General features: G+C 37.3%; 1 protein-coding gene across 3 annotated transcripts in view; it reads left to right on the top strand.

Annotated features, from left to right (window-relative positions):
* The window catches only part of SLC41A2 (solute carrier family 41 member 2), a 186781-nt gene that overhangs the window by 76069 nt on the left and 94319 nt on the right, over nt 1-16393 (top strand). For all 3 annotated transcript variants that reach the window (XM_077761993.1, XM_077761992.1, XM_077761994.1), the window contains exons 9-10: nt 2279-2410; nt 3819-3967. In XM_077761993.1, coding sequence (XP_077618119.1) covers nt 2279-2410; nt 3819-3967 — 281 coding nt within the window. The remainder of the gene's footprint in view (nt 1-2278; nt 2411-3818; nt 3968-16393) is intronic.

Raw genomic sequence — 16393 nt, 5'->3', positions numbered from 1 at the left:
GAATTTACCAGTGGTTTCCTCCTACCTGTCAAATCAAGTTTGAATTAATCTGCTTCACTTTTCAAGGCTCTCTATATGCTCTTGGATGCATACAACTTTTTCCTTTATCTTCCTAACCAGATTCCTATTTTGTGGTCCTGCAAAGATTGAATTTCCACTGCCTGGAACAATTACTGCTTTTCTTCTACCTGTTCACATCCTCTTCAATGAATATTAGTTGATGAGATCACTAGCATAAATATTACCCACTAATACCATTAGAGCTGTATTGTCCAGCATTTCAGGGAAAAATGTAAATTACAACAATACCATTATTAGTAAGGTTTTAATCGGTATTTCTGTTATTTCACTTTACAAAAATTATTTACAAAAGAAATAATTTCAGAGTTTCACTGAAGTGCTCTTCTTGGAAGCCATTGTATTACATGGCAGTAGAATCTATTTTTGTATCCTAGTAAGTAAATCTCTTAGTTGTATATCCCAGGGAGCTCACTTTATGGTAAATTCCACTCGTCAAAAACATTGATAGAGAAGATTCATTCCATGGTCCTCAAAAAAGGCGGAACTTTTGAGAATTGATTTCATTTTAAATGTGCTAGAGGATGTACTATTTAAAGGACCCCTATTTATCATGATCATCATCATCACCATCATCATTTGGTAACTAGTGAGTACCTACTGTGTACCGACAACTTGCAGGTCTTTTGTGCATGTTCATATCATTTAATCCTCCCAATAAGAAAGTAATTTGTCCAATAGCTCATATCTAGTGGTAACTCAGTTTTTAAATCAGATCTGCTTGATTCCAAAGCCTGTGATTTTTTTCCCCCTCAAAATAATTGCTCATTTATCTGTTTTATTAGATACAAGAATACACACTTTCCTTAAAGTAAGGCCTATCACTGTTGATATTCTGCCTAGGACATCTTTTAACACTAACATCTCTCAGCATTGAGTAGCATTTTATAAAATATATTTCAAGGGTACCTGGGTGGCTCAGTTGGTTAAGCGTCCGACTTCAGCTCAGGTCATGATCTCATAGTTTGTGGGTTCGAGTGCTATATTGGGCTCCATGCTGACCATGTTGAGCCTGCTTGGGATTATCTCTCTCTCTCTCTCCCTCTCTAACCCTCCCTGACTCATGCTTTCTCTCTTTCAAAATAAATGAATAAACTTTAAAGTGTGTGTGTGTGTGTGCGTGCGTGCGCATATATCACAATAATACTAGTTCTAGGAGGTATTAATAAGTATAACTTGAAAAGTGAGTTTTTGTTATCCATTCAGTTTTGGAAGCATGAGGTCAAATAGATTTCTTTACTACAGGATTTCTTACAGATCTTTATCATGCTGATATGTAATGTGAATCTCTCCCTCTGGGACTTGTGCTAGCAAGGAGTTAGAATTTCTAGAATTAACCTTCCTTCAGACCCTAGACCATATTTTGCAAACTACTGCTCTAGGGTTTATAATATGTATCTTTAACACAGTGTGCTTTCAAATAATAATTTAGCCATTTACATAAAAAAGAACTTTACATTAGTATACTTGGATTTTCATTCTTTCTTATCTATTCTTTTCGCCATATATTCTACTTTGTTATAAACCTTATGTACATTGTTATTACTTTTGCTTTAAATGGTCAGATGTTCTTTGAAGAGATTAAAAATGAGAAAAATACCTTTTCTATTTTCTGATATATTTTACATTTCTAGCACTCTTCTTTTCTTTGTGTAGTTTCATATTTCCATCTGGATTTATGTTCCCTTTTCCAAGACAAATTGCTTAAAGTTTCCTATAGGGCAGATCTGTAAAGTATTTGAGTGAATAATCTAGGTTAAAAGATAACTTTCTGGAGTATTTTTTCAGTCTCTTATACCAATTTCTTTAGTCACCTGAGCAAAAAAGTATCTTGTCTGTTTTTTTTTTTTTTAAATCAAGCTTATTTTTCCTCTCATTAAGGAGATAAGTATTAAATATCTCGCTACCTAGATTTATACCTTGGCCGTAATAGTAATTTTTAAAAAAAAAATTATTTCATCTGGTCTGCTTTCGGTCAATGAGTCAGATTTGAAAAAATATTGCAAGAGTCGTTCCTAATAATGACTTTATGCCTTTGGAATATCCACCTCAATATTAAATAAATCAACATTTCAGAAGAATTCTTTTTTGTTTCTTTTATTGGCCTAGGATAGAACACAAAGAAAGCTTGCCTTTGGTTGAATTCATGCGAGTTGTTTAACATATGAGGATAACTGCTTTGTTTTTCCCTCTGTTTCAGGCATCGGTGGTAATTTGGTGGCCATTCAGGCTAGCAGGATTTCTACCTACCTCCATTTACATAGCATTCCAGGGGAACTGCCTGATGAACCCAAAGGTTGTTACTACCCGTTTAGAACTTTTTTTGGTCCAGGTATGTGCTTGTGGATTTTTGCGTATCTTATATCAGGAATAATTCTGCTCTGAGCATATAGGCAGGCAACAGTTGCTGAATACATATTTTGTCAGCGTTTTGCATGGCCTTTTTTTTTTTTTTACAGTGTTTTTCCTAAGACTTGAATAGATTTTAAATAGAAAAGACTATGTTCATGAAGTCTCAGTGAACAGAAAGTTATTTGTATCAAGTCCGCAGCTGCTGAGGAGCTTTGTATACTTTTTCTCTTTCATTCTTTTCTCTGGGATACCTTGTTCATGAGTCAAGAAAGAGGAACCTTAAACACACAAGAAAAAAGCACAGCTAGCTGATCTAGAGTGACAGATACACTGTCTTTACTGTATTAATCCTTTTGGCTTTTCTAAATGTAAACATTTGATCCCAAAGAGAAGGCGAGGGATAACTTCTCTTACAAAGAGCAGTGCCCTGTTTATGTCACTCGGGCAGTGAGTAACAAAAAACTAAGACCACGATATTAAACTTCACAATTCTTGTCACTTCTTTTTTGATGAAAATAAAGGTTATGATTGACTTTTGAGTGAGGATGAGAAATGCTCAATGATAACAGTGGAAGAACTCTAAAGGGAAAATAAAATTAAAACATTCCTGGGGCGCCTGAGTGACTGTTGTCAGTTAAGCATCTGACTCGGTTTCAGCCCAGGTCATGATCTCATGGTTTGCGGGTTTGAGCCCTGTATCAGGCTCTGTGGTTTAAGTTCAGAGTCTGTTTGGGAATCTCTCTCTCTCTCCCTCTCTCCGTATCTCCTCTGCTTGCTCACTCACTCTCTCTCAAAATAAATAAACGTTAAAAAAATAAAATATTCCTTAGCTTTAGGAACTTTATGTGTTTTCTTTTGCCTTCCCTTCATTACTATGATAGACCTTAAAATCTGACCCGTGTTCTTCATAGCAAGTTTTTATCAATTTCCTGTCATTTAATTAGCCTATAACAGACAGTAAGAATTTCAAAGAATTAAGTGAATTGTGAAAAGTTGAAATGTGTTGTTAGCAACAGAATTTTTTATTTTTTATATTTTGAGAGCCAGGGTGCCTGCATGTGCATATGGGTGCTTGAAGTCAGGGAAAGGGCAGTGGGACAGGGAGAGAGAGACTCTCAAAGAGACTCCATGCCCAGTGGGGAAGGGGGGGAGCGAGGGTAGGTGAATGGTGACATGGGGCTCGATATCATGTCCCACTGTGAGATCATGACCTGAGCCGAAATCAAGAGCTGACACTTAACCGACTGAGCCAGCCAGGTGCCCCAGCAATGGAATTTTATGCCGTGCTTTTCAGTATAGTAAGTAGAAATTAATCCTTAAATTTTAATAACTGACCTATTATTAACCAAAATACGATTTTGTTTGAACTTGTACATTTTCTGTTATAGGAGTGAATAATAAGTCTGCTCAAGTTCTACTGCTTCTAGTCATTCCCGGACATTTAATTTTCCTCTACACTATTCATTTGATGAAAAGTGGTCACACTTCCTTAACTGTCATCTTCATAGTAGTGTACTTATTTGCTGCTGTGCTACAGGTAAGAGTCGAAAGCTCTTGTAATCTCTTTTATGCTCAGACTGCTGTAAAAGCATAGCTATGCAAATCTGAAAGCATATGAAATATGTTAACATTTCAAAAAGCAACTGAAAGCCTTCATATGGATTTCATCTTCCTAAAACCAGTAAGCTCATGATCGCTTTTAATATGACCTGATAAATAGAACCTTCGGATTTCCTGTTTCCTGAATTCCGCGAATTTCCCTTATTTTGTTGTATGTTGTATGAGCGCATCTTCTGATAGATGCCCGAGAGTGCATAAGAACCTTTGCAGTTTGTAAAATACTTTTCCATAAATAGGTTGACTGGCTATACAATTGTTTCTTTTAGAATTTTAAAGGCTTTACTTTGGTGCCTTTTAACTTCTGTTACCATGAGAAGAACAACAGGTGCTCTTCTCACTGCTGATCTCATTGTACATAACTTCTTTTTATCTCCCTAGAAGCTTGCAAGATCTTCTCTTTTTTTCCTCTTGCTTTTAAATTTCACATTGATATGCCCTGGTTTGGATGTACTTTGTCCATTTTGTTGGACATTGTTTGACCCTTTCAGTCTAAAAGTTTATGTGCATTAGTTCTAGGAAAAATTTATGAATTATTTATTTGATTTTTTTTCATCATTTTCTCCATTCTCTCTTCCTGGAGTCATTTAAAAAAATTTTTTTTAATGTTTNTCTGAAACAGGCTCCAGGCCCTGAGCTGTCAGCACAGAGCCTGACACAGGGCTTGAACGCACAAACCGTGAGATCATGACCTGAACCAAAGCCAGATGCTTAACCGACTGAGCCACCCAGGCACCCCTCTTCCTGGAGTCTTATGATTTGATTCCTAAAACACTTGCATTAAATTTCCAATCATTTCTTCTTTTTTTTCTTTTTTTTTAACGTTTATTTTTGAGAGAGACAGAGACAGAGTATGAGCTGGAGAAGGGGCACAGAGAGGGAGACACAGAATCTGAAGGAGGCTCTAGGGCTCTAAGCTGTCAGCACAGAGCCTGAATTGGGGCTTGAACTCCCAGACTGGAAGATCATGACCTGAGCCCAAGTTGGACATTCAACCAACTGAACCACCCAGTACCCCTGATCTTTTCTTATTCTCTATTTCTTTATCTTTTTCCCCCCGTCTTCTTTCTGGGATCTCTCTGTACCTTTCTACATTTTTTCTCTGTTGTGTCACTGAGGTTTCTGTAGAGGGTAGAGTTGAACGTATACATTCAGCTTGCCATCTTTATGTGGGAGGTTATTAATTTTAAAATCTAAGAAAATTGACTTCATTTTCAAAATCTATGATTGATATACATGCACAAAATTTAAAAATTAAATAGTACCAAAGTGTTCTAGCTTTCCAATCACATTCTTCAGAGATAATCACTGAAATATTTTAGCTGTTTCTTCTGATAGGTATCTGCAAGTTTTAAAGTAACATTCCTAAACTTTAGACTTGCTAATAAAAACTGAGGATTTGAGGGGCTATGTTAAAACCCCATCTTTTCCATTTAGTTATATCACAAGTTTTTGCTAAATTTGCAGTCAGTGTTTGTCTGATTAGGCCTATGTAAACATCATGTACTATAGAGACAGATAATATAGTATGATTATATTTGCTTTTTGTGTACTTTATTTTTCTTGAGGTTAATAATTACCTCTTTTTTCCTTTGCATCATTTTCCATAAACACAACCTTTCCAACTGTTTCTACTTTATTTTGGCTTCTAAGGCTCAGCTTTTTGCCAAACTCTGTAGGGTTAGTGCCTCCTACAGTGAGAAATCCTAACCTCATAAGAAGTGCATTCAAATAATTCTTGGAAGAGATAACATATACACTGGGCCTTTGTGACCAGTACTGTTCTAAGTGTATTACATGTGTTGATTCACTTAATTTTCAATAAAAGCTCTACAAGATTTGTTCTTCTCATGTAAATCAGTGATTTTCAAAGTGAAGTACATCCAGATCAATCCATCGTGTCCAGGATGAAAAAATTAAAACTTGTATTATATCTTTCCTCATTTGCTTAAAATGTCCGTTTTCATCTGTTTTTATGATTGTTTTATTATAAACACAATGTATTAGCACAGTGTTAAATAAGCATGCTCAGGTATTTTATACTATAGCTAAATAATTTAAAGCTTTTGGAGATTACCGAATTAGAGTGTAGAGATGAGAAAGCACAGAGCTTGTGTCAGAACGAGAAAGTAATTCTTGGGGCGCCTGGGTGGCTCAGCTGGTCAAGCGTCTGACTCTTGGTTCCAGCTCAGGTCATAATCTTGTAATTCATGAGTTCGAGCCCCACATCCGGTTCTGCACTGGCAGCGTGCAGCCTGCTTGGAATTTTGTCTCCCTCTCTGTGTACCTCCCCCACTCACTCTATCTCAGTCTCTCAAAAATACATAAATAAACATTAAAAAGAGAGAGACAGAAAGTAATTTATGCGTAGGATACAACTAGGAAGAGGGAGTAGATAAGGTTGAGAAAGTAGATTAGGGCTGGTTTGGAAAGGCCTTAAATACCAGGCAAGGGGGACTTGAATCTGTTGTTAAAATCACAAACACCCATATGACTTCATTGATATTTAAACCTTTTCTGTAATGCTGTGTAGTGCCTGAGAGTTTATTAAAAATCACTTCTCGAATCATTCATTCATTTATTCATCCAATAAACCTTTTTTCTACTAGATGCAGAGATGAGTTTTAAATCCCAGGATGAATAAATTCACCCCCTATCCTCCAGAACTCATGGTCTGCATTGCAGGCACAAATAATTATGTTGTGATCTAATATACAAATGCTAAGGAAAGCTACATAGAAAGTGCTTGCAGAGTTTGGAAGAAAAACAACTAACTCTACCTGGGGAGTAATATTTTTCTACTGCTCAGTAGGGACAGAGCTTTTTCAAATGCTTTTTTACTGCTAGCTACCTTTATCGCTGTGAACAATACGGTCATTTATCTCTGTGTAAGTCTTATGAAAAAGATGCATTCTTCAATCCAGTGGGAAAATATTCAGAGATTGTTCTTTGGTCTATTGATAAACATGCCATTTTTAGAGCACGTTTATATCTGCAACTCTACCTCTTAGCCTCATGGATTGATTTTACATTTACGTATGGCTCTGTGCCAACATACTATCATGCATCATTTCACCTGAGTCAATGAAGGAAAAAAGTAATGTTTCTCAACTTATAAAAATATTAGATTTCAGCCTGTACTCAGAGAAATCCTACATGTCTTTTTTTAACCTCTACTTACATTCTGACAAGTAAAGTGTGGAAAACTGGAGGAAAGAGTAATATTCATTTCTCTGAATCTCAGTTACCTCCTCTGTAACATGGGAAGAATAGGAGTATCTACCCCAAACTCATTTTGAAGATTAAATGAGTTAATTATATGAAGCTTATAACATAACAGATGCTATTTAAGTGTTTGCTGGTGCTCGTTATTAAAAATGGAATTATAAGTGGTGAGGCATTCATCTCAGATGACAATCAGAAAATGTTTTTTTATAATCTTAGAATATTGATTGGCTTTTCTTATATATCTTTCACAACTTTCATTTTTATGGGTTTTAGTTTTTTCTTCTTCCCCAAGAATCAGATATCTGCCAGAGTAGATTTTTTTTAAGCTTATTTATTTTGGGAGACACAGAGAGACAGAACAAGCAGAGGAGGAGCAGACAGAGAAAGAGAGAAAGAGAGAGAGAGAGAGAACAGGGGAGGGGCAGAGAGAGGGAGACAGAGGATCCCAAGTGGACTCCATGCTGATAGCAGAGAGCCCAGTGCGCAGCTTGAACTCATGAACCATGAGATCATGACCTGAGCCTAAGTCGGACACTTAACCCACTGAGCCACCCAGGTGCCCCCTTGCATATTACTTGAGTGGAATAGCTTAGAGTCATGTAAATGCTCAAATCAAATCTTCATGTTTTGATGCCAACATACGTGACACGCATGTAAATACATATATGTACACACCTCCTTGGAAACTGAGGTTTAGATATAAGACCTTCCCTTGCCTGCTTTAATCAGTTCAAAGATGGACAGAATAAAGAAATACTTTATCTTTTTTATTTTTAAATTTTTAAAAATGTTTATTTCTGAGAGAAGAGACAGAGTGCTATCAGGGGAGAGACAGAGAGAGAGGTAGACACAGAATTTGAACCAGGTTCCAGGCTCTGAGCTGTCAGCACAGAGTCCAATGCAGGGCTCAAACTTGTGAACTGCGAGATCATGACCTGAGCCAAAGTCAGACTCCCAACTGACTGAACTGCCCAAGCATCCCAAGAAATACTTTATAAAGACAAAGCCTCCTTGACCACTTAAGACTTACCTTTTACTCTTCTTTACTTGATTGGCTTCCCTTTTTTGATCTGGGTTAAATTTATATTCAAAACCTTGGTTTAAGTCTCAGCTCTTATTCAAATATTTTAGTTCATTCTTCCCATCCCTGGAGTATATATTTTTATTGAATATTCTATAGTAAGGTTTTCTGATGCATGTTTAATTTCTTCCCATCTATATTCCTACGTTCTTGAGACTAGAGACCAAGCCCTTTCCCTATGGTATTCCCCATAAGAATTATATAGTAGTTGTTTTTGAATTCCTGGTGTTTTGCTTTCTTCCTAATGTTCTGATGAACCTCCCCCACCACCCCGTTACCATCTAATTTCCAAACCAATTAAATGAAGGAAATCTGAAAGAAACTTCATATTGGTCTTATTATAATGACATGGTAACAACCATTTGCAGTATTTTTGTATTTACTCAGGTATCATCTCCTCCTGGAAGCCTTGCTTGAATCCCCAATCTGGTCTGAGTGCCCTTATTCTGTTCCCATAGTATCCTGTGGATATCATTATCCTAGCTCTAACACATTATATTGACATCATCTATTTATGCTTGCCTCGCACCTTCTAGAGAACGGGTCTTTGGCTTATTCATTTTTACTCCTTTTACCCATCCCCATCCCTGGTGTTCAGTTCATGTTTGTTAAACAGGATGACTATATCTTCATAACTCTGTCTCTTTCTTCACTGGAGGGAGGAGAAAAGTTTACAACTGTATTTAAGTCCCAGGAATGCCAGAAAAACTGAAACATCTAAATTTGCTTCTCCTTGGTTTCAGTAAATACCAGCTTTCTCTCTTTCAATGACATGAGTATTGAAAATAAGAGGTAATGAAAAATAAAACACAAAACGCCCTAAATTTCCATCAGTGTTCAGATAGAATTATTAGGTTTTACCGACATGTTTAGAGATGCAATGACTTGGTATCTAGAGAAAGCAAAAGGTAGGGGTAGATAGATACAGCAGAATTGGTTATGAGTTGATCATTGATAAAGCCAAGTGATGGTCTGTGAGAGTGGTGTAGATTAAATTATACTGTTCTCTTCTGTGTATTTGAACTTTTTCATAATAAAGAGTTCTAAAAAAGTTAGGGTTTAGTTTTAGATGTTAACACAAGAGTTTTTTCATAGCATATTAGCTTTCTAATTTTGGTCCTGTAACCATTTCCCATATCAAGTGAAAAGTAAAAAGGTCAACTTGAATTTGAAATTGTTTGGGACTTGGAATGGTTAAGTATCTTGTATCTTATTTTGCCTTTGGCACACACTAACTACACATTTTGAAATTATTCTTTATCTTTTAAATTTTTTAAGGTTTATTTATTTTTTGAGAGAGAGAATGCACAAACAGGGGAGGAGAAGAGAGAAGGGAGAGAGAGAGAATCCCCACCTGGCTCCACACTGTCAGCATGGACCCTGATTCAGGGCTTGAACTCACAAACTATGAGATCATAACCTGAACTGAAACCAAGGGTCAGACGCTTAACTGACTGGGCCACCCAGGTGCCCCAAAACTATTCTTTAAATTTAAAAATCTACTTACACAAATTACTTTATTTAGGTATTTATTATGTGTCTTGCAATTAGAAGGAACCTAACAATTAGAAGGAACCTGGTGCAGTAAGACCACCCAACCAGTCAGTAGCTGTGATGGATCATATGCTTACTTGTGTTCTTGCCCAGGGCCCAAGGAGTAGTTGGACTATGTCAAGGCCAGAGTAATGTGTGAAAGGCATTTGTATTTGGTACAACAGTGGCCATACTGCATTTCGAGTTTTCTTCAGCAGTAGGATGGGTTGGCACCAAGCTGACCATTGTGTACTACTTGTTACAACTTCTCGCCATCAGCCAACATTTACAAGACTGCCAGCTGTGGCTAAGGAGGTAGTTTTGGGCTTTAGAGCCTAATTTGTCATCTGTGTCACATTAGCCCATTGAACCCACAGCTCTGATTTTGTAGAACCAGAATACACTTTCTTCTATAAACTTGGAGATGATTGGGGTCTTTCTCCCTGAGCAGTGATTTCCTCAGCTTCACGTCTTACTTATTCAGATGCTCCATTAACTGCTCAAAGCTTGTGAATTTGTGAAATCAAAAGCATAATATGGAATTCTGGGCTGTGATGAACCTTTCCAGCGTTCCTTCTAAGACACATCGAAGGGAACCCTGATGCCTTCCTCAGGATTTTCTGTCTCTAATTCGTTTGTTTGCCTTATTCTCTGCAGTCTCTTTCAAAGATGTGGTATTTTGACAACATAATAAACCTAAGAAGGCACAAAAGTAACTATCAATCAAACAAGCAGACTGACAATTTCTTGAGCAAAGAAAGGACAGAATACATTGTGGCTCGTTTCCCTATTTAAAGTCTTTACTAGTTTCCCTTTGTGTTTGAAATCCTAACTGTGCTTCCTTTGTGAAAAGACAAAAGCATAAAGCTTGGATGACATGCTCTACAAGAGGCAAAAAGATAAGCACATAAAGAATATATTAACATTTTTTTTGCTATAAAATATTTTAATGGGAAAAAACACTTTTATTTTCTAGATACCTATTGAATTCCAACAAAGTGCTTGCTAATATAATTGATAAATTATGAATCAAAACCATTTTTTATAATTTAAAAAAATATTTGAGAGAGAAAGAAAGAGAATGTGAGCAGGGGAGAGGCAGAGAGAGGGGGAGGGAGAGAATTGCAAGCAGGCTTTACGCCATCAGCACAGAGCCTGATGCGAGGCTCAGTCTCACAAACCATGAGATCATGACCTGAGCTGAAATCCAAGTTGGATGCTTAACTGACTGAGCCCCCAGGTGCTCTAAATCCAAGCCATTTCTAACTGAAATTTTTAATTCCCTATTTTAGGCACTGATTGTTTCATGCAGAAAATTAGGTTATTAAGAACTCTACTAAAATTTCAGCAGCACCTCATTCTATGAGAAATTCATTGTGAAAGTTGGTTGTAGAAAACCTTTGCTCCTGGCTGTATCTGTCTTTGCATATGGGAAAGGCAAAATATTTCCATTAAACAGTGTGATGACAGCAATTTCCCAATATGTAAAATTTAGAGTTATACATACTAGGATTATACCAAATCCATAATACATGTAGTCTTCCAAGCACTACAAAAGAAAGAAGACATTGACCCTGGCCTTTACCATCTTTTCTCAGCTGTGGGAGAGTGGACTGAAATGCATGAAACAGAGAAAAGCCTGACTTCCTTCCATATGATAATAGTCTTTCCTCTTTAATTTCAGAATCAAACTTTTTGCCAATGCCTGGTTTTCATTCTTTAAAAGTGCTTCAGTAGATTTTTCTTTCTAAGATTTTATTTTTAAGCAATCTTTACATCTGATGTGGGGCTTGAACCCACAATCCTAAGATCAAAAGTCACATGCTCCACTGACTGAACAAGCCAGGTGCCGCTTAGATTTGCTTTTTGAAGAGGAGAATCAGAGTACATATTGTAGCTGATGAGAAACTTCAATTAGTATCAATAAATAAGAAATTATTCTTAGCAAAATAGTAATTCTTATACTTATTAGTATGATTTTAAAAACCAGAGTCTCCTTAGTTGTTTTTTGTTTTTGCTTTTTTTTTTAAGCAATCTCTACATCCAGTGTGGAGCTTGAACTCACAATCCTGAGATCAAGAGCCCTATGCTCCTTTTACCAAGCCATCCAGGCACCCCTTCTTAGTTTTTATTACTACCTTTCCGTAGACAGTATTTGATTTTGAATTTTACACTTATGTACAAATTACATGGATTCATATTCTCAAGAAAATTGTTCTCAGCAAATCCCAAGCCCACCTTAAATGAACAAATGTAGGCCCCTCATAATAAACTTTATAATTAGGATATTGATTAATTAATTTCCTAATAAGTGTTCTATCTTATAAATAATAGTTCGCAGTCATTTGGGGTTTTTGTTTGTTTTTGTTTTTAGCTCATGGTCATTTTGAAACATATGTTTTGTAATATGAGTATGGCCACAAAGCAAATAGTATAAATTAAGAACAAGCATCTTCCATTTCTTATCTAGTAGAATATGCTTGGGACAGAAATATGAACTATATACTTACTAAAAGAAGCATCTTAGTTCTGAAGTCATGCTCATGGGATTTAGCGTCATTTTAAATATCAAGACATAAAATTCATGTTTTCACAGAAGGAAAATATTTATAAGCCAGGCTGTCTGTCATCACATACATCACATACAAAGGATAAAGGAAAAAAGAGGGAAGATAAGATCCCAATGTGAGGAATACTGTAGAGAGACTGGAGCTGTTTAGAGTCAGTGATGAGTCAGAATTTCTGCTCTGTTACTTATTTTGTAACTTTAATAAAGTTTTGTAACCTCCCTGGCCTTGTTTTTTTCCCCCTAACTCAGAGAACAATAATGAAGACTAAGCTAATGTATATAAATTACTTGGTGGAATTCCTGGGACATAGTAAGTTTCCAATAATGGTAGTGGCTGCAGTATATCATCATTATTGTCAGAGGCATCTTTTTTCCTTCCTCTCATTATTGGAGCTGGTTCTTCAATGCCCGGAGGCTTTTAATAACCTCTTCACCATTCACCTTCCTTTTGACACCTGTTCTTTACGACAGAATTCTCGTCTCGCTCCTCTGACGCGTGCCCCAAGCTTCAGATAGCACCCTTGCATTGCTTGCCCTCATATTGATATTTCCAGTCTGGACTCCTTTTCTGTATCTCCAGTGAAATGTTGAAAGATATCTCAACTGTGACATGTGCAAAACTAAATTCTTGTTCCCCCACGATCTTTCCCGTATCAGTAGCAGGGATGGGGAGATAAGAAGCCACAAGGGGTACAGCGAAAAGGGCAGTAAGCCAGGCTAGGGCGCACAAGCACAGATCCCGAAACCTCTCCATCCTCAGCTCGTGACGCTGTAAAGTCCCTCTGGGATGGGGAGAGCTTTATTCACGTGCCCGAATCCTGCCCGTCGTATTCGTCACCATTATCCTGTTGCTGCTAAGTGTGTACAGTGTGACAGGAAGACTTCTGGACTAGGAATATGTATTTCTTTTTTTTTTTTAAGTTTATTATATTTTGAGAGAGAGAGAGGGAGGGGCAAGAGAGGGAAAGAATCCCAAGCAGGCTCCGCACTGTCAGCACGAAGCCCGACGCAAGCCTCAAACTCATAAACTGTGAGACCATGACCTGAGCCAAAACTGAGAGTTGGATGGGCCAGTTAACTGACTGAGCCACCCAGACACCCTGGAGTAAGTGTTTCTGGTCCCTTCCAGTACTGTAACTTTGGCTAAGTCACAGCACTGCTTTGTGGCTTAGTTTTTTCTCATGTAACATAACAGTGAAGATACTAACACTAAAGTAACCGTTTAATTTTAGTCCAAACCAACATACTTTGGAGAGTGAAAGGGAGCAATTGATAATTAGAATGACCGTCTCTCCTGGGCAGATGAAGAAGCACAGTGACGTTAGCTATCTGTCAGATCCCTTCCTGCATTCATGCTGTTTGATTTTGTGAATTCCCACTTCTACAGTAAAGATGATTTGTTACAAAGCATTGTTGTACATACTTAGTAATGTAGATGCTAATATTAAAATAATCTGCTAACTACAACAGTCTATTAATATGAAAATCAGTAATTACTGCTAAAATAATATTAAGTTAAATTGGCTTTTATGGGTTAGCCAGAGAACCGACACAATACAAAAAAAATGTGTTTTCCTGAAAAATTGTATTCCAAGTCTGAGTAGCTAATTTTTTCTTAAAAAATAGCTAATTTTTAGTGGGTTTTTTTTTTGCCCAAAAGTCTGTGTTCATCTCTTTCTGCCATAATTTGACTTATATTATAGTGTTCAGTTATATTTCTTCTTGATTTTGTAAGAGGAAGAGACTAATGGTCTTTTTATATATATAAGCCAGTTTATCACATTATCACCTAAATTGTATATTCTGAAAGTTTCCCATCTCTGACAGTTCCCTTCTTGGGATCTGGTAATCTCAGCCACTTTTTCAATATATATAAAAGTTTCAGAAATGATGCTAGCAAATGGTGTATTGCATTTATTATGGGCCATCCGCAGTTAGGCACTTTACATATATGAACTTGCTGAGTACTCACTGCAACTCCGTGAGCTAAGCTATGCTGTTCCTGTTCACGGATGCGACAAATGACGGAGAGAGAAGTTGACTGACTGGTCCGAGTCCACACAGCAACATGGAGTCTATAGTCTACACTCCTAACCACTATGTTTTACAGGAATAATTTTGACACTTCGTTGTGCCTTGGAGGTTTGTGGTTCTTAGAAGGGCAATTTCTGAACTTAAAGCTGTCTTTTGTCTCTGTTTTGTTCCATCTTCATATTTCTTCCAGCCTGGAATTTTGCTTCAAAAGGGCATTCATTGGACAGAGTTTACACAGAACCTTTGTCTACTGAAGTCAGGTAGGCATCCAGTCAAGAAAACAAGTATGTCCTGAGAGAAGCACAAAGTGCTATGGAAGTTCAGTAGTGAGAGTTTTTCCTTCCGTGGGAAGGAAGATTTATAATGGATATAATTTTGTTTTGTGGAATCCATAGAAAATGCCATTTCAGCAAAAGGAAGTAGTGTTAGGTAAATGAGAAAAGTTGGGACATTTACAGAAAATAGTAAGAAAATTTATGGAGCATAGGGGCTTATGTAAAGAAGTAATGGAAAATAAGGTTGAAAATTACAGACTGTGGCAAGATCATGAATGATCTTGAAGACTGGACTGACGAGTTCGTTTTGTTTTATAAAATGATAATTTTCAAAATATGTTCCCCTCACAACAGACTTGAGAGATCTGATACATTTCATTCACCTGGTGCTCGGGAGCATAGTGGGCGAGGACCTGGGCTCTGGTATTCACCACTTACACCTGTGGCAGCTTAGGCACCGTAACCTCTCAGGGACTGTATTTTCTCTTCTGTAAAAAGTGGCCAAGAATATACCCACCTTGTGGACTGTTATAAGGATGAAATGAGATAATCTGTGTAAGGGACTATTATTGTCTTACTATTTTAATATCCTCATCATCAGTAGCTGTGGATTGCTGGAGTAATGAGTCTCTTAGGGGATCAGTGAGGGGATCAAGACCTATGGAATCTAGCATCAAGAGTCCCTGCCATGATTCTGATACCCTGGTCATTGCTTGCAGCCATTCTTCTCCGTAAGAAAGAATATAGCCATGTGGTGGCCACACACCCAAAACTGGAATCCCAGGATAACCACACAATAATTGAGAGAGTTAACTGGCTTAGCCCTAGGCAGGTTACTCAGTTCCTTAGGGGTCTTACTGTTCTTGCCTGCAAAATGAGGATAATGATTCTTCATTGTATAGTAGTAATAATGTTTAAATGAGTGGCACATAGTAGGCCTTATTAAATGGTGTGGTTATGTGTTATTTTTATTGCAACACCAACTCAAATCCTATTCCCAGATGGGATCTCAAAGGAAAGAGCTAAGCAATTAGGGGATTGTAACAGGTTGCCTGACCTCATTCCCATTCTTTTCTCACTCCTCAAGATTTTTTTTTTTTTTTTACAAATAGTTTATTGTCAAGTTGGTTTCCATATAACACCCAGTGCTCATCCCCACAAGTGCCCTCCTCCATGCCCATCTCCCCCCTCCCCCCCATCAGTCTNTTCTTACTTGACACATCCCCAAAAGCAAGGGAATCAGGAGCAAAAATAAACTATTGGGACCTCATCAAGATTAAAAGCTTCTTCACGGCAAAGGAAACAATCCACAAAAGTAATAGGCAACCAACGGAACAGGAAAAGATAGTTGCAAATGGCATATCAGATAAAGGGTTAATATCCAAAATCTATAAGGAAATCACCAAACTCCACACCCAAAAAACAAACAACCCAGTAAAGAAATGGGCAGAAGATATGAACAGACACTTCTCCAAAGAGGACATCCAGATGGCCAACAGACACATGAAATGATGCTCAGCATCCCTCCTCATCAGGGAAATACAAATCAAAACGACACTGAGATACCACCTCACACCAGTCAGAGTGGCTAAAATGAGCAAATCTCACTCCTCAAGATTTAAATCC

The sequence above is a fragment of the Crocuta crocuta genome, unplaced genomic scaffold (assembly GCF_008692635.1).
Source record: "Crocuta crocuta isolate KB4526 unplaced genomic scaffold, BGI_CrCroc_1.0 scaffold193, whole genome shotgun sequence".
Lineage (NCBI taxonomy): Eukaryota > Metazoa > Chordata > Mammalia > Carnivora > Hyaenidae > Crocuta > Crocuta crocuta.
This window is presented reverse-complemented; position numbering and strand designations above follow the sequence as displayed.